We start from the raw sequence: 24,355 nt of genomic DNA, 5'->3' as shown, positions 1-24,355 counted from the left end.
AATATGTCCACATCTGCAAGTAGGGGATTGGATGTGTTCGGTGGACCTCAAAGATGCGTACGTTCACATTTCCATTGCAAAACATCATCGCAAGTACCTACGGTTTGTGGTCGGCCACAAACTTTATCAATACAAGGTCCTGCCCTTTGGACTCAAGTCGGCTCCGCGAGTCTTCACCAAATGCATGGCAGTGGTTGCAGCTTTTCTTCACAGAAAAGGTCTCTTCGTCTATCCATACTTAGACGACTGGCTGCTGAAAGGTCCATCCCCGCTGCAGGGGAGGCATGACTTCCAGATCTGTCTACAACAGTTGCACGATCTCGGCCTTCATGTCAACATGGAGAAGTCAGTGCAGCAGCCCACCCAGACCATCCACTACCTCGGCTCCATTCTGGACACAAGCGTGGGAAGAGCGTATCCTTCGGAGGAGAGACTGTCTTCGATGAGACAGAAGTGCAGGCTTCTGCTCCAGGTGCAGAATCCGGCAGTCCGGCAGGTGGCATCCCTGCTAGGATCCATGGCGTCCTACTTCTTTCTCATTCCCAACGCCAGGCTGAGGATGCGGCCTTTGCAGTAGACCCTGGAGGACCAGTGGGATCAGTCAACAGGTCGCTGGGAAGATCAGATATGTCTCTCCCAGGCGGCGAGATCCTCCCTCACATGGTGGACTCAGCAGCGGAATCTGATGGTAGGAGTCCCTTTTCACCAGCCACTTCCAGTGCAATCGGTGGTGACAGATGCGTCTCTGCAAGGCTGGGGGGCACACATGGGGTGCCTTCAGATACAAGGATGGTGGTCGGCGAAGGAACAGACCTACCACATCAATATGCTGGAGCTACGAGCAGTCCACCTTGCTCTGAAAGCTTTCTTACCGGCAATCGAGTCCGATTCGGTCCTGGTCCAGACCGACAACACGACGACCATGTTCTACCTAATCAAACAGTCACAGGCCATCAGGCCCTGGCTTCTCGCCCGGAACCTCTCGGTGGTGGCAGTACACCTTCCAGGAGAGCTAAATGTCAAGGCAGACGCACTCAGCAGGCACTTAGAAGATCAGCCAGACTGGGTGCTACACGACGAGGTGGTGGCGGACCTTTTCCATCGTTGGGGTCGTCCGGAAATAGATCTATTCGCAGACGACGAAAACACAAAATTCCACGCCTTCGCGTCCAGATTCCACCGTCCAGGGACAGCGGGGAATGCGCTTTTGATGGACTGGTCAGGGACATTTGCCTACGCCATTCCTCCTCTGCCCCTGATCCCGAAGGTGGTGTCCAAGCTACTCAGATCCAGCATGACGATGATTCTGATAGCTCCAGACTGGCCACGGCAGTGGTGGTACCCGGACCTTCTTCATCTGTCGGTACTTCCACACAGGAGACTACCTTGCAGGCCGGACGTGCTGACCAAGATGGGTGGGAGTATTCTTCATCCCAACCTTGCCTCACTGAGCTTGACAGCATGGCTCCTGAGGTCCTGCAATACGGACATTTGAATCTGCCTCCTGATTGTATGCATATTTTGAAAGCAGCGAAAAGACCCTCCACAAGAGCGTCATATGCGTTTAAGTGGAGGAGGTTTTTTCTTTGGTGTAGAGAACGTCACCTTGATCCTACAAAGGGGCAGGAGGATGTCATTCTCCCTTACCTTCTCTACTTAGCAAGATCAGGTTTAAAGTATGCTTCTATCAGGGTGCATTTATCCTCCATTACGGCGTACAGGAAGTCTCCTAGTCAGCCCTCCTTTTTAGGTCTCGGCTAGCGAAGGCTGCGCTTGCGCAGTCTCGCTCACGAGATTTAATGACTTTGAGAAGTGGGGCTTGAACCCGCCCCTCTTCTCCCTTTTCTCCATTGGCTGGCCTCTTAAATGCTGGTCAGCCATTGGAGAAGAGCTTTGTCTCTCCAAACAAGCCCCGTCCTTTTCGGATTCGGGGGCGTGTTTTTTACTTTCTATCTCTTCTCTGGAATGTAAACATTCCAGCCAATGGGAAGAGGAGAGAAAGAAAAACACGCCCCCCAATCCGAAAATCCCACTGCGTTTCTCCGAGGCATTTCTGCTTGACCTCGGAGAAACATGGTTACCTAGTCGGCGAGCTCCTGCGGGGTCCTGGGGTCGGTGTCAGCCATGCCGCTGTCTGTGGGGCACGATTTGTTTTTCAAGTGCAGTAAACGGTAAATCGACCTCACATACAAGCTTTTTTTTTCTTTCAAAAGTGCTTTTGCACACGATAATGCCTGCTCTCAACTTAGCCGGGGAACCCTTTAAAAGAAAAGTGTTCAGAGCGAGGACAAGCGTGGTGGCCATCTTTACTTTGAGCCGTTTCTAAAATGGTAACAAAAAGGCAAAAGGAACGAACTCCCACCATGGCATCAATGACAAAGCGCATGCGCACCATTCGTTAGACAACCAGATTCGTCAGTTTTATTATGACACCATGCGCGTGCGTACTGTCGTTACCGGTTGTTTAGTTAGTGACTGTCTGCGCGCGCAGCTAAGGATACAGCTTCGCGCAGTCAAGGTAGCACGTTGTTCCCTGCTCTCGGCATGGCATCTCTATACACGCAAGAGATGCAGGAGTTCTTTAAAGCGAATAACAAGACCAGAGAGTTTCCAGCGCACACCGCCAAGGTTCACTCAGTCGCCTGGAGTTGCGACGGACGCCTGCTGGAAAAAGACCGGCTGGTGAGTAGGGGACGTAGTAAGGGGGCGGGGCAAGATATTAACATAGATAGCCTCTCTAGGGAAGCAAATGAATACAAGGCTTGCTGGGTGGGTGTGTACTTTGTTGAAGAGGGGTGGTGTTAGCTTTTCTATCCTAGAACAGGACAAGGAATCTCATTCTAACTATACTGCGTTGCCCAGACCACCGGTGAACCTCCTCTAAGAGTCTGATATAACATGTGTGAACTCCTAGCGCCTCTTGAGAGCGTTTAATATTATCTAATGTCACTCCCCTCCTGGTCTCTCAAAATGACGTAGTGTACGCTAATGGTCACATCAAACTCCCCTGTCACCCTCCCCAGGTGGGACACATGGCATTAGACAGCGCCTAGCCTCACTACATCTGTATCGCACATTATTCAACCAATCGCAGTATTTGCTGTTCTCGCTGCTGACCTATCCACGAACTTGTGTTTGTTGTAAGGTTTATGTTATACACTTAACTGCTTTCCGGTGACTTCCTGAAGCATAGACCCTAATACTTATGACACTATACACTTACGCTTGTAGTTACTCGTGATTGCGTCGGGTCTGCTACCCTTAGGAATACTGGATTTTGATTGTGCGGGTGACAATCATACAGTATTGCTTGAGCACAATCGCTTTGTGTATCACTTTTACTTCCTGGTGTCCTTTGTGTGTGGCTGTGTGTGTGTGGGGGAGGCTCTGTGTGTGTGTGTGTGTGTGTGTGTGTGTGGGAGGCTCTGTGTGTGTGTGGGAGGCTCTGTGTGTGTGTGGGAGGCTGTGTGTGTGTGCGGGAGGCTCTGTGTGTGGTGACTGTCTGTGTGTGGGTAACTCTGTGCGTGTGTAGGTGGCTCTGTGGGTGGCTCTATTTGTGTGTGGGTTTCTCTATGTGAGTGGCTCTGTATGTGTGGGTGGCTCTGTGTGTGGGTGGCTTTGTGTGTGTGGCTCTGTGTGTGGGTGCAAATAGGTCTCGCATTGGAGAGTGATTAAGCTATTGACATTGTAAATAACAATGCCGTTTCTTTAATTGTTTTAAAAACAAAAACATAAACAAGAATAATGTCATGACCAATGCCAACAGCTCTAACTTTAAAAAGGCCGAGACCATTGCATTGTAAATGCTTGTTCCAAATGCAGGTGGTTAAGGACTTCTTACAGGGGTTGAAGAAAGTGTACCCCCCTGTTCGAAACCCTTCTCCTCCGTGGGAGTTGAACCTGGTGTTATCTAAATTGATGGGCCCACCTTTTGAGCCAATCCACAGAGCTTCCTTGCAGCATTTGTCTTGGAAGGCCGCTTTTCTGGTAGCCATTACATCAGCGCGCAGGGTAAGCGAGATCCAAGCGCTGTGTACCAATGAGCCTTACACTGTTTTTCATCATAACAGAGTAGTTTTAAGTGCGCATCCATCTTTTCTCCCCAAGGTGGTGTCTGATTTTCATATCAATCACTCCATTTCCCTTCCATCTTTTTTCCCAAATCCAGCGACCCCGGCCGAGCGGTCGCTTCACTCCTTAGACCTCAAGAGGGTGCTTAATTTCTACTTAGAAAGTACCAAGGGCATAAGGAAGACAGATCAGTTATTTGTCAATTATGGCGCCATGAGAACAGGCTTCCCAGCCGCTAAGAGATCCATTTCCAGATGGATTGTATCCTGCATTACCTTAGCTTACCAGCTGGCGAGAAGACCCTTACCGTTGCCTCCTAAGGCGCATTCCACTAGGGGGAAAGCGGCCACAGTTGCTTTCTTACATGACGTCCCAATGTCAGAGATCTGCAAGGCTGCAACCTGGAAATCGGTTCATACCTTTACGAGGCACTACTGTCTAGAATCTGATTCCAGAGCTGATGCTCAAGTAGGCCAAGCCTCCTTGAGGAATCTGTTTGGATAGTTTTTGCTCTATCCGAGCTTGGTTTTTTAAGCTTACTGATCACATTTCTGTGTTCTCCTTTGCCCGCAGGGAGATGAGGTGAGGCTCACTATTCTATTCTAATGCTTATGACTACTGATGAGGATCCCCTGGAAGAGAAGGATTAGTTACTTACTTGTAATCCTAGTTCTCTTCCAGGGGTATCCTCATCAAAGTCATAAGCAACCCTCCCGCCTCCCCGGGCAAAGGACAGTTATATTTTGAAGATATTGTTAACTCTTTGTACCATGGCTTTTTCAGTCTCCGCAAAGAACAACTGACCTAACTGTCACCCCTGAGGCATGATGGCATGATGGGAAGCTGGGGGTCAGGAGTGCCTTAAAGGCACGGTGTCAGTTTGTTGCTATGCAGCTACAGGTTGGCTTTTCGGTCTTGTTAGACTGGGTATTTGCAATGCAGCCTGGGAGCTTCCTATGCTTTCAGTGGTTTATGAGAATTTCTACCGTTTGCTGAGCATTAAAACAGTTTCTAAACAATTTTTATTGTTGTTTCTCCTGTTTCTAATGCATGTTTTTCATGTATAGTGGAAATTCCTTACAGCATGATTCAGCTCTGGTGTTTATTAGGCTGCAATTGCTTATTTATATATATATATATATATATATATATATATATATATATATATATATATATATATATATATATATATATATATATATATATATATATATATATATATATATATATATATATATATATATATATAGATAGATAGATAGATTATATGTGTGGGGCACATATGGTGTAGTGTTTCCGGGGTCCCGCGCATGGGCGGGAATATTCTAATGCTTATGACTATTGATGAGGATCCCCTGGAAGAGAACATATTATATCAAAACTATGGCGAATAAATACATTTTCGTCAATTTTGTGGTGTTATGCCTCTACCTTAACTGCCATAAAATAATATGGACTTCCTAGAAAGATTGTCATTATGGTACTTGGAATGATTGCCTTTGTCATGAATTGATTAGTTTGTCTACATTTCTATTGATGAACTAAACATAAAATGTTAATAATGCTTTGACTTAATAACATGAAATTTAAATGTAATTAAGTGATAAAATTATCGTCCTTTTGTAACTTTACTCGGACGAAATATTACTGATTAGTCTCTTTTCCATTTCCTTTTGTTCATGGCAACTGAACCGGAACTAGAACCAGTGATCCGGATATTTATTTCTCGAGTCAACTGCACTTTGTAAATACAAGTCGAAAAAGGCGCGAACGCCGAAACGCGTCCTGCTGATTCTCGGATATGAAATAAAATAAAATATCACCGAGAAACCTTGCTGTGTGCGGTCCCCTTCATTCGCTGAGTGAAGATTTTGAGCTGAATATATAAATAAGCATATATAAATATTGAAGGCAAATAAATCATGTTCCTTCCTTCCTCATCCTGTTTCCTTCCTGCCAGTGATCAAGGGCTCAGTGAAGCCCGAAACGCGTTTGGCTGCAGAAGGGGGGAGGCAGCCTCGCATTACACTGCTGCCTGCGGCGTCGAGTGCAGTAACCCTGGTGTATGTGGCATCCTCATAAGGGCAACCTTGCGTTTTGGAATATTATGCGGCCCCGTCCGGTCGCGAGGATGCCCTGGCGCTGTTCGGCGGATCCTGGGCACTTGCTATTGCAGGTGCTAGTAGGACATCGGGGGCCTGAGCTGCAGGAACACAGTGGCGGCTGTAACCGGTGCTGCCAAAACCTTTCTCCTGACTTGGAACATTCATTTCATTGAGGCGCAGGAGAGGTTTCCACTTGGCGAGAGGAATTGCGAGTCCAGGGGCAGCACTTTAAAACTACATTATCCAGCATGCCCGTGGCCCACATGGGCGGGACTTTGAATGCAAATAAATCATGTTCCTTCCTTCCTCATCCTGTTTCCTTCCTGCCAGTGATCAAGGGCTCAGTGAAGCCCGAAACGCGTTTGGCTGCAGAAGGGGGGAGGCAGCCTCGCATTACACTGCTGCCTGCGGCGTCGAGTGCAGTAACCCTGGTGTATGTGGCATCCTCATAAGGGCAACCTTGCGTTTTGGAATATATATATATATATATATATTCGTTTTTGTAACAATAACATGCTTGCTAAAACATAAACAAAAACAAATCTATAGATGTCTAGTAACTTGAATATAGCATAACGCATAAACACAAGATTTTCTTCTTTATTGTTTTGATCCCCTTAATAGGATGTACATATCTGATCTTCACCATTGGAAAAGTTTTAGGGAATGATATTTTAAGGCAAAAAATATGGATTGATATTTATATATTTATTTGTATATTTATAAGGTTTTAGGATTGATTTTAGGAATTGTGAATAGAAAGTATATTTTATACTTCTATTTTATTATGTACAATTTCCGGTTGGGTCTACCTAAAATAATGCATTTAAGTATTTATGAACTGTCATCCTGAGCTGTTTTGCACTTTAGAAACATTTTTGCAATTTGCACATTATTCTGACCTATGATGAAAATAGTCATTATGTCACAATGGGTTTGATAAGATTTTGAGACCTCGTATGGTCACCTTCTAACATCCTGTGAATTTTTAATATTTGGGACATGGCTATTTGCACTTTAATTATATTCACTATAGGATTCGCACCTTCACTTCAATATTCATTTTGGACATTATGTAACGTGAATTCATTTTGCATTTATGCAAATATTATGGGCCCGATTCACAGAACTAACTTAAGACAAAATCCTAAACTTACTACTATTTTGGTATTCACAGAAGGCACTTACTCATTTTGGTATTCACAGAAGGCACTTACTCATTTCGGTATTCACAGAAGTTAGGAGTCCTAACTTTAGGACTCCTAAATGCCTTCTGTGAATACCGAAAGTCTTAAAATTTGGATTTTTCTCAGTTTAGGTGTCCTAAAGTTAGGACTCCTAACTTTACTACTACTAAACTGAGAAAAATCCTAATTTTAAGGCTTTCGGGAGTCACAGAAGGCATTTAGGAGTCCTAAAGTTAGAACATAGTACTTCTTTGCTGTACTGATCTGTTTCTTCTATGTCCATTAATTGTTGTCACTTGCACTTTAAATAGAGTGGTCATCAACCTATGAGTTGTCATGTGATCAAGGGCGGGATCGCCCGAAACGCGTAATGGCGAATAACGGCTAAAATAAATTAACCACAAGAACTATTGGGTCTGCGCTCGTTTGTTTTGCGAAAGGAAAAGTGAAGGCGAGTTATTGCAGATATATATATATATATATATATATATGTATATATATATGGATATATATGTGTGGGGCACATAGGGTGTAGTGTTTCCGGGGTCCCGCGCATGGGCGGGAATATTCTAATGCTTATGACTATTGATGAGGATCCCCTGGAAGAGAACATATTATATCAAAACTATGGCGAATAAATACATTTTCGTCATCGTGAACAAGGCGGCGTTTAGCCGTTGAAACGCGTAGATGTAACATCACTGGAAATAAAATCAAAAGAACCTCTACCTCTTGGAGTGCTGGGAATTTTCTGCTTAAACGCGATTCTTCATGTTAAATATATATATATATATAATAACTAAAACAATCTTTATATATAAAAAATGTTGGCATTATAACAACAACAATCAGAGTGGATATTAACATTGTATAAAAATATATAATTGTTTAATACCCTTTCTTTTCAGTCAAAACACCAATGAATTTATTTTGGTTTAAGATTACAATGACGAGTAAATTGTATCTTTAAAATGGCCACCGTGTTACAATTTAGAAGCACAGAGGCCCTTCTTTTATGTTTATATATATGAACATGGAAATCCTCTTTCTATATACCTTAACATCCATGTATTTAAGAGATCAATGGTAAATGGACTTTTGACATTGAGAAAGGTCGTCATGACCGAAACCGGTTTGTCAAGCATGGTGGAATAAAGCTTTTGAAAAAATCTTTTTGGCTTGGAGTGCGTTACCGTCTTTGGGAGGCTAAAGAATTTGGTTTTGGATATATATATATGTATATATATATATGGATATATATGTGTGGGGCACATATGGTGTAGTGTTTCCGGGGTCCCGCGCATGGGCGGATATATTCCAATGCTTATGACTTTGATGAGGATACCCCTGGAAGAGAACTAGGATTACAAGTAAGTAACTAATCTTTATCTACTCTGGGAACAAATCACATAGTGGATTTGCCAAATTAAACGTTTAAAAAACCACTGATTATGTTTTGCAATTAGGAGCATTTTATTAAATGTAATTTAGCAAATGCTTAAAGCCGCTTAGTGGATCTGAGCATCTGCTGCAGTGATCTGAAGTTCACAAGTTTAACCCATTGTGTGCCGAGGACGTAACGGTTATGTCCTCAGCTGTGGTGCTGGTGTACCAAGGACGTAACAGTTACGCCCTCTGCACACCAGTCAGAAATCCCCCTGCAGTAAAAAGCAGGGGGATTTCCTTTTCTTTTTTCAGCCTTGGGACGTGGGGAAGAGGTTTCCCAGCTGCCAGAGACATTCTTTTTTCAGTGTAATGATGATCGGCGAGCATGGCGCACTGACATCATTACATTGAAAGTGAAAGTGAATTGAGCCAATTGTCTCGTTTTACTTTCACTGTCTCATGGGGCTATCTCATCCCCTGAGCACATAGGCAGATAGGAGAGGCACCATTGGAAACGAGAGAATCTCCCCTTTCCAATGCTACCCTTCCCTAGTTGATCACTGCCTGGGGATTGCCGTAGGAGGGCAATCCCCAAGTAGGGATACACTCCATTAGGCACCAGGGAGTGGAGAGCGGCCCTTTGGGAAAGGGCCTTGCAAAAACAGGTTGTTTTGGGATAGATAGAGGGCACCTGCGTTTGTGGTCCTGGGGTTGGCAGCCATCTAGGGAAACCTACCAAACCCATACATTTCTGAAAACTAGACATCTGGAAGTGTCCAGGGATGTGTGGCTTGCGTGGATCCCCGAACATTTTCCTACCCAGAATCTCCTGCAAACCTCAAATGTAGCTAAAAGATCACATTTTCCTCCCATTTCTGTGTGGGAAGGGTGTGAGATTACTACGCCGGCACAAATATCCCACCACCCAATGGTCCCCTCAGTCTCCTAATAAACATGACACCTCACTTGTGTGGGTGCCCAAAGCAGAGTCAGCCTAAAAACTTTTTTGAAAAAACTGCCTTTTTGGAACCTCTTTGGTTCCCCCTCAGTTTTTCATTTCAAATGTTTTTAGGTACCCACACTAGTGAGGTATCATTTTTAGCAGGAGACCGAGGGGAATGCTGGGTGGTGAGAAATTTGTGCCGGCGCTGTGATCACACAACTTTTCCACACAGAAATGTGAGAAAAGCGTGACTTTTTAGCTAAATTTGAGGTTTGCGGGGATTCTGGGTAATAAAACGCTGGCAGATCCATGGAGGCCACACCACCAGCCAAGCACCATCTACGCGCACCGCCAGCCAAGCACTATCCACGCACACCACCAGCCAAGCACCATCCACGCACACCACCAGCCAAGCGACGGTTTAGCACACAACACACCGCCAGCCAAGCGACAGTCCACACACACAGCCAGCCAAGCACCGGGGGTATTAACCTCAATCTGCTCCCCAGGGCGGTCAGAAAGACAGTCCATGTTTTGTTTGGGGGTGGGGCATTGGCATACCCTTTTAAGCAGCCCCCACCCCTACATATTCCTAAAAAAATAATCCCTGGTGCCTAGTGGGCTTTCTACCCCTGGAGGGCAGAGCGGGGACTAGTTCCCCCACTTACCCCCTAGGGTGGCAGAAAGACTTCTGTTTAAATGTATTTTGGGTAGGGGCATGGTCTGCCCATTGTGGGCAGTCCCCACCCATATATATTCCCCAAAAAGTATCCCGGGGGCCTAGTGGGCTTTCTGCCCCCGTGGTGAGATAGATGGGGGGCTAGTGGTAGAAACACTTTTGTTTTATTTTGGATGGGGGCATTGTCTTGCTCATTGTGGGTAGCCCCCACCCCTCTTTTATTAAAAGAAAAAATCCCTGGGGCCTAGTGGGCTCCCTCCCCAGGGGCTGTCCCTATTTTATTTGGGATGGTGTGGGCATTGGCATGCCCATTTTGGCCGCCCCCACCCCTATATAGTACCCCCAAAAATATCCCTGTGGCCTAGTGGGCTTTCTAGGTAGGAAACGTTTGGGGGATCTATGCAAGCCACACCTCCCTAGACTCCCCCGGGTGTCTACTTTTCAGAAATGTCCTGGGTTCGGTAGGTTTCCCTAGATGGCCGTCGAGCCCGGGAGCAGAAATGCAGGTGCCCCCCTTTCAAAACCAGGTTGTTGTGTGATAGATAATTTTGATGCCTCCACAATACGTTTTGGGCCTTTCCCTGTCTTGAGTACTTGGCCCACCCATGCAAGTGAGGTACCATTTTTATCGGAAGACCTGGGGAAACGCTGGGTGGTAGAAAATGTGTGTCATCCAGGTAATCCCACAACTTTCCCACAAAGAAATGTGAGGAAAATTTGATTTTTTTTAGCTAATTTTGAGTTTTGCAGGGTAAATATGAAGATTTCTTTGGGGGAAAGTTTGAAGTTTGCAAAGGATTCTGGGTAACAGAACCTGGTGAGAGCCACACAAGTCACCCCATCGTGAATTGCCCTGGGTGTCTAGTTTTTAAAAATGTAAACATTTGCTAGTTTTCCCTTCGTGCCGACTGATCTAGGGCCCAAGATTCTTCTAGAAACATTGCAAAGAAAATAGTCAGTTTTCACAGAAAAAATGTGATGTCTTCACGTTGCATTTTGGGCCGTTTCCTGTCATGTGCAGTAGGCCTACCCATGCATGTGAGGTACCAGTTTTATCAGGAGACTTGGAGCAATGCTGGATGGGTGAATGTTTGTGGCTCCCCACAGATTCCAAAACTTTCCATCACAGTAATAGGACGAAAAAGTGTTTTTTTACAATGTTTGAGGTTTGCAAGGTATTCTGGGTATTGAACCTGGTGAGAGACACACAAGTCACCCCATCCTTGATTCCCCTGCATGTCTAGTTTTCAAAAACGTGCAGGTCTGCTAGGTTTCCCTAGGTGCCAGCTGAGCTAGGGCCCAAAATCCACAACTAGGAACATTGCAAAGAAAATGTCAGTTTTCACTGAACAAATGTGATGTGTTTACGTTGCAATTTAGGATGTTTCCTGACGCGGGAACAAGGCCTACCCACACAAGTGCAGTGCCAGTTTTATCAAGAGACTTGGGGAAATGCTGGATGGGTGGATGTTTGTAGCTTCCGCAGATTCCAGAACTTTACATCACAGAAATGTGACACAAATGTGTTTGTTATTTTACAATGTTTGAGCTTTGCAAGAGATTCTGGGTAACTGAACCTGGTGAGAGCCATACAAGTCGCCCCATCCAGGATTCCCTTGCATGTCTAGTTTTCAAAAACATACCAGTTTGCTAGGTTTCTCTAAGTGCAGGCTGAGCTGGGGCCCAAAATCTACAGCAAGGCATATTGCAAATAAAGGGTCAATTTTCTGTGGAAAATTGTGGTGTGTCCACGTTCCGTTTTGGGCCGTTTCCTGCCGTGGGCACTAGGTCACCCATACAAGCTAGATACCATTTTTATTGGGATACTTAGGGAAATACGGAATAGTTGAAGAAGTGTTATTACCATTTGTCTTTTTATGCATTTCTTCCTGCCAAATGTAACACAGTGTGTAAAGAAGAAGTCATTTTGAAAAATACCCTCTAATTCCCATCCTAATGTGGGCTCCCACAAATTCAGAGATTCACAAATAACCACTGCTTCTAAACTCCATATCCTGTTCCCATTTCAGAAATACATAGGTTTCCTTTATAACTATTTTTCACTCTTTGTTTTACCAAATGAATTGCTGTATACCCTGTACACAAAGAAAAACCATTGCAAGGTGCAGCTCAGTTATTGGCTCTGGGTACCTCTGGCTCTTGGTGAACCTGCAAGCCCTATTTAGCCCTGCAACCAGAAGTGTCGCGTGGACATAACGGTATATTGCTTTAAAAACCTACCATAGGTAAAAGAAGTTACAGGTGAAACTGTAAGCACAAATGGTTATTTTTTTAAACTTAGTTTCAATATTTTTTTATTTCAACTGTTACTGTCTATAAGAAAAGCTTGAAGTATCTACACAAATGACCCCTTGCTGAATTTAGAATTTTTTCTACTTTTCAGAATTGTATAGCTTTCCAGGATCCATTTTTGGTTTCACATCCATTTCTACCACTAAGTGAAAGGAGGTTGAAAGCACAAAAAATAAGAAAATAGGCTATGTCCCAGTAAAATGCCAAAACTGTGTAGAAAATGTGGTTTTCTGACAAAGGTCTGCCTGTTTCTGAAAGCTTGGAAGATGGTGATTTTAGCACCACAAACCGTTGGTTGATACCATTTGCAGGTAAAATACCGGACTCTTTCTTCTGCAGCTCTTTTTCCCATTTTTCCCCCCAATAAAACAATGTAACTATATTTTACCTAATTTGTCAGTTCTCTCCAGGGGAATGAAAAATTTCCTAGCTAACATAACGGAAATTTTCAATTCTATTAAGGACTTGGAGGCAAGGATTATACCTTCTTTCTTCACTTTATTAGGATAGCAGCGATAAGAAGAACTAAGACTATGTTTGCCATGAACCAAAGGGAAAGGTAGTAAAAAAGACAACACATGGTAACATCCAATCCTGAACAGCCAATCAGTGTCCAATCAGGAGTCCTCTGGACCAACATAGTCCCTTGCTAGTGCCCCCTTTTCCTCTTTTGGAGCACGAAGACAGCCCACTCCTTCTCTTCAGGAATCCTGCATGTGAGCATCAGAACCTGTAAAGAACAGGGACACATTTACCGGAGGAACCAAACTGCGAAAGCCTGTAAAAGGAATCATGCAGCAGTGTATTTGAACACAACAATAGAATTACATGTAGTCAAACCGAAATAAAGTACTTACTGCAGTACGGGGAGGGATCTCCTCCTGGAGTGAAGGGCGGGATAATCCTCGCCTCCGAGTCCTTAATAAAATTGGAACTTTCTGTTACATTAGCTAGGAAAGTATTCATTCTATGTCAAGACTAGAGGCGAGGATTATGCTTGTTTAAAGCTTGCCCACAACCAGTTGAGCCATATTAAGCACAGGCTTGAAGTAGAACCTCTTAAAGGTTGAGTCCGAAGACCAATCTGCCGCATTAAGGATATCTTCTAGGCGGGCTCCCAAGCCAAAAGCTTTTGAGGCCATAGGTCCTGTAGTGGAATGCACACCAAAGTGACGTAGGCTGATGCCAGCCTCTTGCATCACCCAGCAAACCCATCTGGCGATGGTCGGTGATGAAACCGCTTTTAAAGGTTTTCAGAGCGCAATAAGGAGCTGGCGCTCCCCTGGAGGACAGAACTCCTCCGTCATCTCCTTGTATGCCATGAGGCATCTGACCACGCAAAGCTTCAGGTAGTCCGGGAACTCCGGAAAAGAGATGACCCTGGAATGGAATTTTGTGCACCGTAACAGGGTAAAAGTCACTCCGTGAGGGGTAAACATCCTACCAGTAATATCCAGGGCCCGTACATCCAAGACCCATCAGCAAGAAATTAGACACAGGAGCATGGCCAACTTGGCCGAAAGTTCTTTCCTGGAAGGAAACCTGTTAGACTGCCAAGATAGAAAAAGGTTGAGAACCTGATTAACATCCCAGAGGGCAGAGTAACGGGGCTCCAGAGGCAAGGACAAACGAATGCCGCACAAGAGTCTGCAAACCGTCGGGTGCTCACCCAAACGTGAACCATCCACCGGGATGTGGCCAGAAGAAATCGTCGATCTGAAGGTGTTGATGGACCGATAGGCCAGACCGTCAGAAGCCAGATGAGCCAGAAAGTTCACCACGGAAACAATGCCTGTGACCACGGGATCAAAACGCCGTCGCAAACACCAACGGGACCATCTGTTCCATGTGGACCTGTACCTTTTGATGATACTCTCTGCCCAAGCCTTGGCGATGAAACTCTCAGCATCCTGCGAAAGTCCTGGGACTTCCCAACGATCCCTAAAATCCGCCACACCATGAGCCCCAGCGAGTTCAACAACATCAGGGGATGAGGGGTCTCGGAAACTGGGGGAGTAGGATTGGAAAATCCCAAGAAAGTTCCAGAAGAACTGGAAACCAGACTTGCGACCTCCAAAGCGGAGTGATCATGACTAGGTCCGCAAGTTGCCTGCGGACTTGTGCTGTTGAACGTGTGATCATCGCGAATGGGGAAAATGCACACCCCTGCTCCAGACTCCAGTCCTAGAGGAATGCGTCTGTGGCAGCCGCCAGGGGGTCCGGCCTCCAACTGAAGAACCACGGCGTCTGATGGTCCAGCCTGGATGCAAACAGATCCACCGAGAAAGGACCCCACCCGAAGTTCCAGGAAATGTATATGCAACTTCTGTTCTTCGGGTGACCACGACCCTCCTGTAGAAAGATCTCCACACAGGGCGCCCCAGCTAAGCCTGCTGGCATCCGATTCGATTACGGGATCCAGGGCAGAGCCGAAAATTGCTCGCCCGTTCCAGGCGTCCATATGACCCAACCATCAATGAATCTCTGCCCTCGCTTTGGCCGACAGCAGGACTTTGTGCGAATTGGATACCCTTTGCTAAGGAAGTAAGCCTTGAGGTGCTGAAGGGCCCTGTAGTGGAGAGAGCCTGGGAAGATGGCCTGTATTGAGGCGGATAAAAGGCCCACCCCTCGGGCCAGCTGACGGAGGGACACGTGCTGCTTGGCCAGAACCCGCCGCAACTCATGGCAGATCTTGGCCATCTTCCTGGTCGGAAGACTGAGAATCGATACCGTGGAGTCTATGACGAACCCCAAAAAGGTCACCGACTAGGCTGGTAGTAACAGAGACTTCTGCTTGTTGATTACAAAATCAAGGTACTGAAGCAGATTTACTGCTATCTGCAGGTGCGCCGTCAGTTGCCGGGGTCATGAATCCATCAGTAGGATGTCGTCTAGATACACAATCATCCTGACCCCCCGAGCTCTCAAGAACTCGACCATCTGCCTGAGTACCTTGGTGAAGCACCAAGGAGCCGAAGAAAGCCCGAACGGAAGGGCTGTGAGCTCGTAAATAAGGTGATGCCAGGCGAACTGAAGGAACCAACGATGCGAAGGAAAAATTGGGATCACCAAGTAGGCGTCATTGATGTCGAAGCGAACCATCCAATCATGAGGGCGTAACACGTCCAGAAGGAGATGAATTCCCTCCATTTTGAAATCGCGGTAAGCCAACCATTCGTTGAATTCGCCTAAATTGATGACTGGCCTCTTGCCGCCGTCAGTTTTGTCGACTAAGCAAATATTGCTTAAAAAGCCCCTGGGATGGAGAGAGGCAATGGAAATCACGCCTTTTGGAGGAGGGATGCAGCCTCCTCGTCCACCAAAAGTGCATCTTGCATGGAATATTGAATGGGCCGAACGGCGGATCTCAGAACCGGTGTCCCTACAAACTCTATATGAAACCCTTGCACGGTTTGGAGCACCCAAGCATCATGTGTGATGGCCAATCAAGCTTGGTAACACCCTGCCAACCACCCCCCTATTTTTAGTGGGGAAAAAAGGGAGAACACTCACTGGGGCTTGAGGTAGACGCTCCTCCTCTGAATCCTTTTCCTTTTCTGCAGCGTCATCTTGTGGGATAAAAGTTCCCGAAGCGGGACTGGTCCTGGTAGTGCCGCTGTTGTTGGTATTATGGGACTAGCGACCGGATGAGCTGTCTCTGCCTCGTCCGGCCCCACGAAAAACACGTGGGAAAAACTTCTTAATGGTGGACTGGGCTTTGTCCAATGAAGTGAACGTGTTGACAAATTTGCCAAGTTCTTTCACGAAGGGTTCTCCGAAGAGGCCACCCTGAGCAACGGCACCCGCCTCTGAGTCCGCCAAGTCACCTAACTTTGGGTCGATCTTAATAAGGAGGGACCGGCGACGCTCGGTGGAAAGGGCGCAATTTGCGTTGCCCAAAAAAATTACCACTCTCTGTGCCCAGCCGGAAAGAGTCTCTGGGGAAATGATGGAGCCAGACTCCTTAGCTTCCTCTTTTATGTCGAGAATCTTGGTAATGGGTTCGAGAGCGTCCAGGAGCTTATCCTGGCACGCTCTCCACGATCTGTCGATTCCTTTTTTCGGGTCCCTGATGAATTTTTGCAGGAAGGTTGACATGCAGGGATCAATTTCTTGGGTAAGGGCTACTTTTCCCTCGAGGGAAGATCGCGGGCACTCTGCTCGTAGACAATTACGGGCCTCTTTTTCCAGAGGGTGGCGGATATGCTCAGCTACATATGTAGCGACCTTTTTGGCTGGGGTCCACTCTGAGGACCGGGGAGGGATGTTGTCATTAGGGTCGAGCATATCCGGCGCGACCCGGGAAGCTTGTGCAGGTCTCGAAGAGCCTGGAACAACAACGGTATCCCCCGCTACGCCCAGGTCAGTAGACGGGAGGACCTGCAGGTGAGAGAAGGAAAAAGGTCCCTGGCTATCCACAAAGGCCTGCCACAAACGCGTTCAAATCTACTCCTGTTTCCCGGGGACGTTTAGGTGGCGCAGAGCCAAGGGTATCTGGGACTAAAGAGACCGGAGGCAGAGGGGGGGCAGCAATCTGCTGTTGAAGGCACTCAAACGCTTGATCTATCTGGCGTGAGAGCCAATCCTCAAGAGGAGAGATAGCCTGATCCACCGCCTGGTAGAATGACAAATCTACCGCCTCATAAAAGGCATCCCCCAAGCGGTGTCTGCAAGACGGTCCTCCTCTTCTTGATACTAGTCGTAATACTCCATGGTGCCGGGTCACAGGGAGCCGTTTATCCGTGGGCAAACCCACAAGCCGATAGTAATGGCTTAGATTATCAGGGCTGGGTGGCAGCCAATATATAGATGCGTGGATGACCTGCAGTAATTTTCGGGGTTCTAGCCCCAGGGGACCAACACTGGCTTAAAGGACCTTAAATTTGAAAGCGAGAAAATGTTTGATAATGCACCACTTGAGGGTGCAGCTGGGCTGGGAGGTGTCCCCTCAAAAACCCTGCTTGGGCAATACTAGACCTGTGAGAGGCGTGAAAAGGAGAAATACGGACTCAGCATCCAAAATGGATTGGGCAGGAGACAGCGTTACACAACAGGCAGTCAGCGGGCTTATTTCAGAATCGGAGCGCCGCCGCCGCCTACAGACCCTTCACGGGCGTTCGCCTCAGACCAGCAGCTCCTTTGTGAGGAAATCAGTGCGCGCGCGGTGTTTGAATTCCTCAGCAGTCGGAATAAACACCGCGGCGCACCGGCACGGCGTCCAGCGCATCCTGGCGGCGGGAGATCCGCAGAGCAGAAGCTAGCGGGAAACCTCGTAGGAACGAGGAAACCCCGTTCCCGCAGCCCACACCAAAACCACAAGCGCAGCCCACGCGCTGAAAACGGCGCGAGTACAATGTAAAACCACACAGGAATTACAGCTGGCAACACATTGCGCTTGTGGTCACGAACAGCATTGTAACAAATAAATCAGCGCTAATGCGCGCAAGCATCATCATTAATGAAATAGACAACAAAGAGCCAAACAGTAAAGGGAACTGAAGGGCACTTATCGGGCTGCGTAGCAGCGAAGAAAGAGGAAGAGGGGACACTAGCAAGGGACTACGTTGGTCCAGAGGACTCCTGATTGGACACTGGTTCGCTGTTCAGGATTGGATGTTACCATGTGTTATCTTTTTTTACTACCTTTCGCTTTGGTTCATGGCAAACTTAGTCTTTGTTCTTCTTATCGCTGCTATCCTAATAAAGTGAAGAAAGAAGGCATAATCCTCACCTCCAGTCCTGACATAGAATTCACAAACCCTGGGTACCTTTCGAACCCTTAAGATGTTGGAAGAAAAGTACACAAATTTGGCATGGATACCTTATGTGGACAAAATGTTATGGGGGCGTAAGTGCAAACTATCCCAATAGCCAAAAAAGGGCATGGCACGGGAGGGAGGCCTGGCAGCAAAAGGGTTAAACAGCGGTGAGCTCTTTCCTTTGTCCGGTGCCAATAAAGTGAGTGGCCTTGACATGGTTTCAGCCGTTAGAGAGCATTCCGATCACAAATATGCTATACCTCCGCAATTTGAAGCTCGGCCTGCTGGACTTTGAGCAGACGCAGTCCGTATTCGATTTTCTGTGTAACGGTGTTACTGACTGCACACACATCTCATAAGTAACATTTATAATATCATACGTAACACTGCAGTCAACTGCCCACACTTCTCATATGTAACACATATGACACACGTAATAGTGCAGTGGTCTGCACACACATATGTAACACGTATGTCATACTTAACAGTGTATTACAATTGTGTACGTTTTCTATGCTGAGTGAGTCCGTGTATTCGCTTGGAATATAGTTTATAGTTGACCTTGTGACTAATGTGACTCTTTTCAATGGTGCAGGTGATTGTAAAAACAACTCATACACAGTACATGGGTGACTAATATTTGGATAATTTATTTATTGAATTAATTTTTTTATAGTGGTATTTGTAATGAGCTGCTAGCCACCCATCCGAGGACCGGGTTGCTTATTAGACATGTAGCTTCCTTTGAAAAAGCAATTGGCAAATCTTATAGCTCTGGGGTTTAACAAAAACTGAAAGCTCTTCTTTTTGGTTAAAACAGTGGTAGGTGCAATTCAACAGACAACAAAGATTGGCAAAGCCATTAGGTCTTGCTTTAATGTGCTAACGTATACAGATGCAGGCATGGATACATGCTATGTGTGTGTAATTGCATTAAAGCCAGAAGTATTGCCTTTGCCAATGCATTTTCTGTTTCTCTGCCCAGCATGATGGGACCAGGCATGAAAAATCAGAGGCAGAAGACCCGCTTTAAATAGGCCGCACCTCCACCACTGTGACCTGGAAGCCCTGCAGTGGAAGGGCCGGTGGACAGAGGGTTTTTGGAGGCCAAGCCAGCTTAGGCTCCTGTGTCTGAAATATGGTGGTACCCACCTCTAAATAAGGTGGTGGAATGGTGCATTTAGTGGGACGGGAGCTGGGCCAGCTTTAGCACTGGTGGCACCCGGTGTGACAATGTTTGTTGGTGCCCTCCAATGAGCACCTCCACCACGCATTCCCTCACCACCACCCTTTAACAGTGCCAAAGTCTCCATAACCAGTCTCTCTCTCAGTTGCGTTTAATTAGCTATATAGTGCCATTCTTACCAGTGTAGGCTGTCAGTACACTTTGCATTACACACACATCACACACAATCAATCATACGTTTGTAAATCAGTGTGTAGGAAATGTCACATAAGACAGAGCCTTACAAGGTGTAGGAGGGACACGTCATCTATACTGGTAAGCAGTAGAGTTTAAGAGGGCTTGGTCTAGAGAAGCACAAACTTAGAATTTAAAAAGGAACTAATAATAAGTATCAGTTTCTAGTCAAATTAACTCGTTTTGCAACGTTAGTCTTTATTCTAATCTATTCTTTGCAGTGTGCATGCAGTTCTATGATGAAAGTTAATAGCTCATTGTTCTATATTAGTATTTTAACTTATAAATTGCAAGTAACAAAAGGGTGTCCCTTTTAAAAGCAGTAACCTTACAACCTATACACATTATATGTACTTTGTGATCTGCATGGTACATATTAATCACTCTGTGCTACATCATAGTGAGTCAAAACCTCAACTAGACAAATCTCCGATTTCTCTCTCCAGGAAGAACATTAATCATAGGAGTTATCTTGACATTTTTTTTTGTTACCTGGAAATCGCTGGAGGAAAGGAACGTGGCAGAAGATGCTTTAAAACCATAATAACCATGATAAATTTAAAAACACGGCTCCCCCCGGAAGTCTGCACCCGGTGCAGAGGCACCGGTCGCACCCCCCTTGAGCCCCCGATTTGGAGCGGCCCCCCTGCCAACTTTAGATGAGGCCTTAGTCTTCTCTTGGACTACCTAGAAATAAAGAGCAATCAGTGCTACAAAGACTTCGATGACTGTGTACCTCATACAGGTGCATATCAGGTTGCTTATTACTTAGTTTAGAAAGCAACTGCAATACAAGAACGACAAGTACCATAATCTTCCTAAAGGGAACTTTGGGGCATATTATCAAGCACGGAGTTAAAAATTATCGCCGCTTTAGCGGCAGAAAACTGCCACTAAAGCGGCGATAATGGACTTGATAATATGCCGCAGAGAATTCCAAAAGAAGCCCATGTTCACACCAGAACATGGGCTTCTATGGGAATTCTCTGCAGGCATATTATCAAGGCCATTATCGCCGCTTTAGCAGCAGTTTTGTGCCACTAAAGCGGCGATAATTTTAACCCCGTTTCTTGATAATATGCCCCTTTGTACTTTAAGCACTGATAAACGCTAAGACAGTTCTTGTGATAATATATTGTGTTGAACGCATGCCATAATCTTTCTTTTGGTACATTGATATAGTGAACCATAGTGCTAATTATTTCTTACGTTATTAGGTTTAAAATCATTCTTGAAAAGATTAAAACTGTCATTAATGAAGACACCCGATATGTGAAAGGATGCCTGAATATGAGGACACAGAAGTGTTATGCAGTAAAGCCGAATATCAACGAATTCCTTGATATAGCTCGAAGAACATATGCTGAGATTGTGGACGACATAGCAGGTACTTCTAGAGTTAGAGTTCAGATGTGGGATTGTTCATTTACAGTTTACCTGGGTCAGGTTTACTGATTTTTGTCCTTCGGTTGGTGGGCTTTTATCAGTGCAAGAAGGGTTTTCGGACTCTCTTTAATTCTATTCAAAATCCATCATCCTCTTAGTTTTTCTGGTCTGGGTTGCTAGAGCAGCTGTCACCAGGCCGGGCTCCAGGAATTTTTATTTGGGGGGGGCCAAGGGTGCATTTGGGTGGGCCACTGCGGGCTAGATTTGTTGCATATATGTCCGGGCAGGCCTGCTTCAGGGCCCTCCTTTATCTCTTCTTAGTCTTACAAGGCCCAGTAAAACTCACTTTTTTCCAAATCTCTTTCTAAATATTATCACTCTCAAAAAGTGTTTTTTCCATGTAATGTTCCTTTGATGGGAAGAGGAGGTTTCTGAGGTGGGAGTATCAGGCAAGTGACACTTCTCGGGCTCCCTCTGTGCGAGCCTTCAGGGAGAATCCCTCTTCATTACTACCTCCACCTGACCCCGGACTCTGCAACGCACTCCCTTACAGTCTTGATTATCCACTATTCCTCTCCAGTGCACCTTATCTCACAGCTTACCTTGGGCCCCAGCCCTATATCAGGCACCATCAGGCCCAACTTTCCTTTTTCCCGGTAAAAACATTAGTAAAAACACCTTCAAACTTAAAACTTTGAATATGGCAATAAATATAATTAGCATGCACTTTAAAGTATGTTCCACAGTAGCCTTTATGATCCGACTGCTAATTAAATAAACAATAACAGAATGGCCATGACAGGGCCGGCTTTAGCGCTGATGCGAAAGTCTTTTTTGGCGCCACACCAATAACCTCTTTCTCTGTAAATACCTTTACTACCACCTTCCAACAGTGCCCCTCATCCCTCCATGCCCCCATTGACCTCCTCCTCAGATTCCCTCACTGCCTCACGCCACAAGAGCCCCTCATCTCCCCATAGCCCCTCCCCCTCATGACCTCCTCCTCAGATTCCCTCACTGCCACCATCCACCAGTGCCCCTTATCTTTCTGTAGTCCCTCCCCCTCATGACCTCCTCCTCAGACTCCCTCACTACCACCCTCCACCAGTGCCCCTCAGCTCTCCCTAGCTCCCCCTCCACCCCACGACCTCTCCCTCAGATTCCCTCACTGTCACCCAGGGCACAAGTCCTAAAAAAAGAAGTGGGGGGACGCTGACGTCACGACAGGAAGTGACGTCACGAAAGGTGGCTTGCACCATCAGACTCATTGCCTCCCCTCGCTCACCCCTTAGATGCCATTGCATCAGAGAAGCCAGTGTGTGAGCAGCGTTCTGAATGAGCTCCGATCTCGCCCCAGAGAGGCCAAAGAGTTAATGTGTGGCTCCATTTGCTCCAGTTATCGAGCTCCTGGTAAAATAAGTGGGGAGATGCCGTCCACCCGCGTGCTACCCCGACTCGAGCCCGACTGTCACCCTCCACCAGTGCCCCTCATCGCTCCACAGCCCCTCCCGCTACCTCCTCCTCAGATTCTCTCACTGCCACCCTCCACCAGTGCCCCTCATCGCTCCGTAGCCCCTCTCTCATATGCATTTCATTTGTTGTATAGCGCTACTTATATCAGTGTAGTGTGTGTCAGTACTTTACACCACGCACACATTATACAGAGACAATGAATCATACAAGTATGTAAATCAGTCTACAGGGAATGTCACATAAGCCAATGAGGATTACAAGGTGTATGAATCACATGTCATCCATACTGGTGGGCAGTATATTTTAAGAGGGTTTGGTCTGGGGAAACACATCCTTAGGATTTAAAGAGTATTCCATGGGGTCAGCTTTACTGATGAAAATGTATATTTGCCCAAACGTACTCATTTTAGCAACATTAGAATAATGAAAGACTGGGGAAGTTCTACCTATATCACAAAAAAAGAAAGCGAAGTTCTAACTATACCATTCATGTTTGTTTGCAGCTCTTTGGTGACAGTTCATTGGTCACTGTCCTATGTTAGGATTGTAACTTCTGAACTGCAAGTAGCACAAGGATCTCTGTGACAAAGGCAGTAACCCACTGAGCTTCCACATAAAATACAGTTCATCTGCATTTAAAAACTACTAACAGACAAATGATTGTTCTCCAGCAGGATCATTAATCACCAGCGTTATTGGGGCATCTTTTATTGTCTTATTGTTGTCCTGCATCAGCCATGATAATGATAAAAACTGTTTACATGAAGCGCACACCAAGTATGTGTCCTGCTGGGCCTGTGCAGATTTTTAAAAGAAAAACAAATAGTAACACATTCTCTTACCTACTACTCCATTAGTCAAACTTTGTGTCACAGCCTGATGTGATAAGCTGCTGCAGGAGTCAGGAAAGGTGAATAGGAATAAACAAACTTCTTTTCTCCTGTGCTGCATAGAAAAAGAAATATCCAAACAGCAGAACAGTAGGCAAAGGTTACCGTTGTCAAAGAAAGGATTTGTCACCTTTCGCCATGTGGAGATGAAGGGGTGAAAAAATAAACAAAGCCTCGTTAACATGTAAATGGTCTTTGAAAGACCTGTGAAGTACTTGGGTGCGGTTGCGATAATCTCAAAAACTGTCTGTGTGTTGGCACCCGAGAAGCTGTCTCAGCCTGGGTGCACACACACACACACACACAGACAGCCCTTTGAGCCCAATGCCGTTGTGCGCCTGCCTTAAAGCCCTCACTGCGAGGGCCAAGGCTCCCGTTTGGGTGGGCCAGGCTCATGTTTGGGTGGGCCTGGCCCACCCGCTAGAACCGGACCTGGCTGTCACCGGACAATTATGTGAAAATAACCTGCAGAGAGGCTTTGGTTTCGTCCACATGTTGGCAGCCAGGAGCAGGGGCGTAAGCAGGCCCCCCACAACCTTAGCGGCACAGGGGTCCCCCATCCCTTCAGAGCCCTCCCCCCCCCCCCACTCAGCCCAGGGTCACTGAATATCTGTGAGATGTGGGAAATTCAGGGGTCCTTCTCACATTGTGCAGGGAAGCCCCATTATTGCGTGTTACGCCACTAGCCAGGATTACACTATTTGATTGGGAAGAAGTTATGTGCTTGCTGTGAAAAAATAGTG

At 46.1% G+C, this 24,355-nt stretch overlaps 1 protein-coding gene across 1 annotated transcript in view; it reads left to right on the top strand.

Moving 5' to 3' along the window:
- The window catches only part of MSH4 (mutS homolog 4), a 1,782,190-nt gene that overhangs the window by 896,314 nt on the left and 861,521 nt on the right, over positions 1-24,355 (top strand). The window contains exon 12 of the mRNA XM_085599942.1: positions 21,081-21,250. Within this exon, the coding sequence (XP_085456068.1) occupies positions 21,081-21,250 (170 nt within the window). The remainder of the gene's footprint in view (positions 1-21,080; positions 21,251-24,355) is intronic.

The sequence above is a fragment of the Triturus cristatus genome, chromosome 4_2 (genome assembly GCF_964204655.1).
Source record: "Triturus cristatus chromosome 4_2, aTriCri1.1, whole genome shotgun sequence".
In the NCBI taxonomy this organism is placed as follows: domain Eukaryota; kingdom Metazoa; phylum Chordata; class Amphibia; order Caudata; family Salamandridae; genus Triturus; species Triturus cristatus.
Note: the sequence above shows the minus strand (reverse complement) of the source record. Positions and strands in the feature narration are given on the sequence as shown.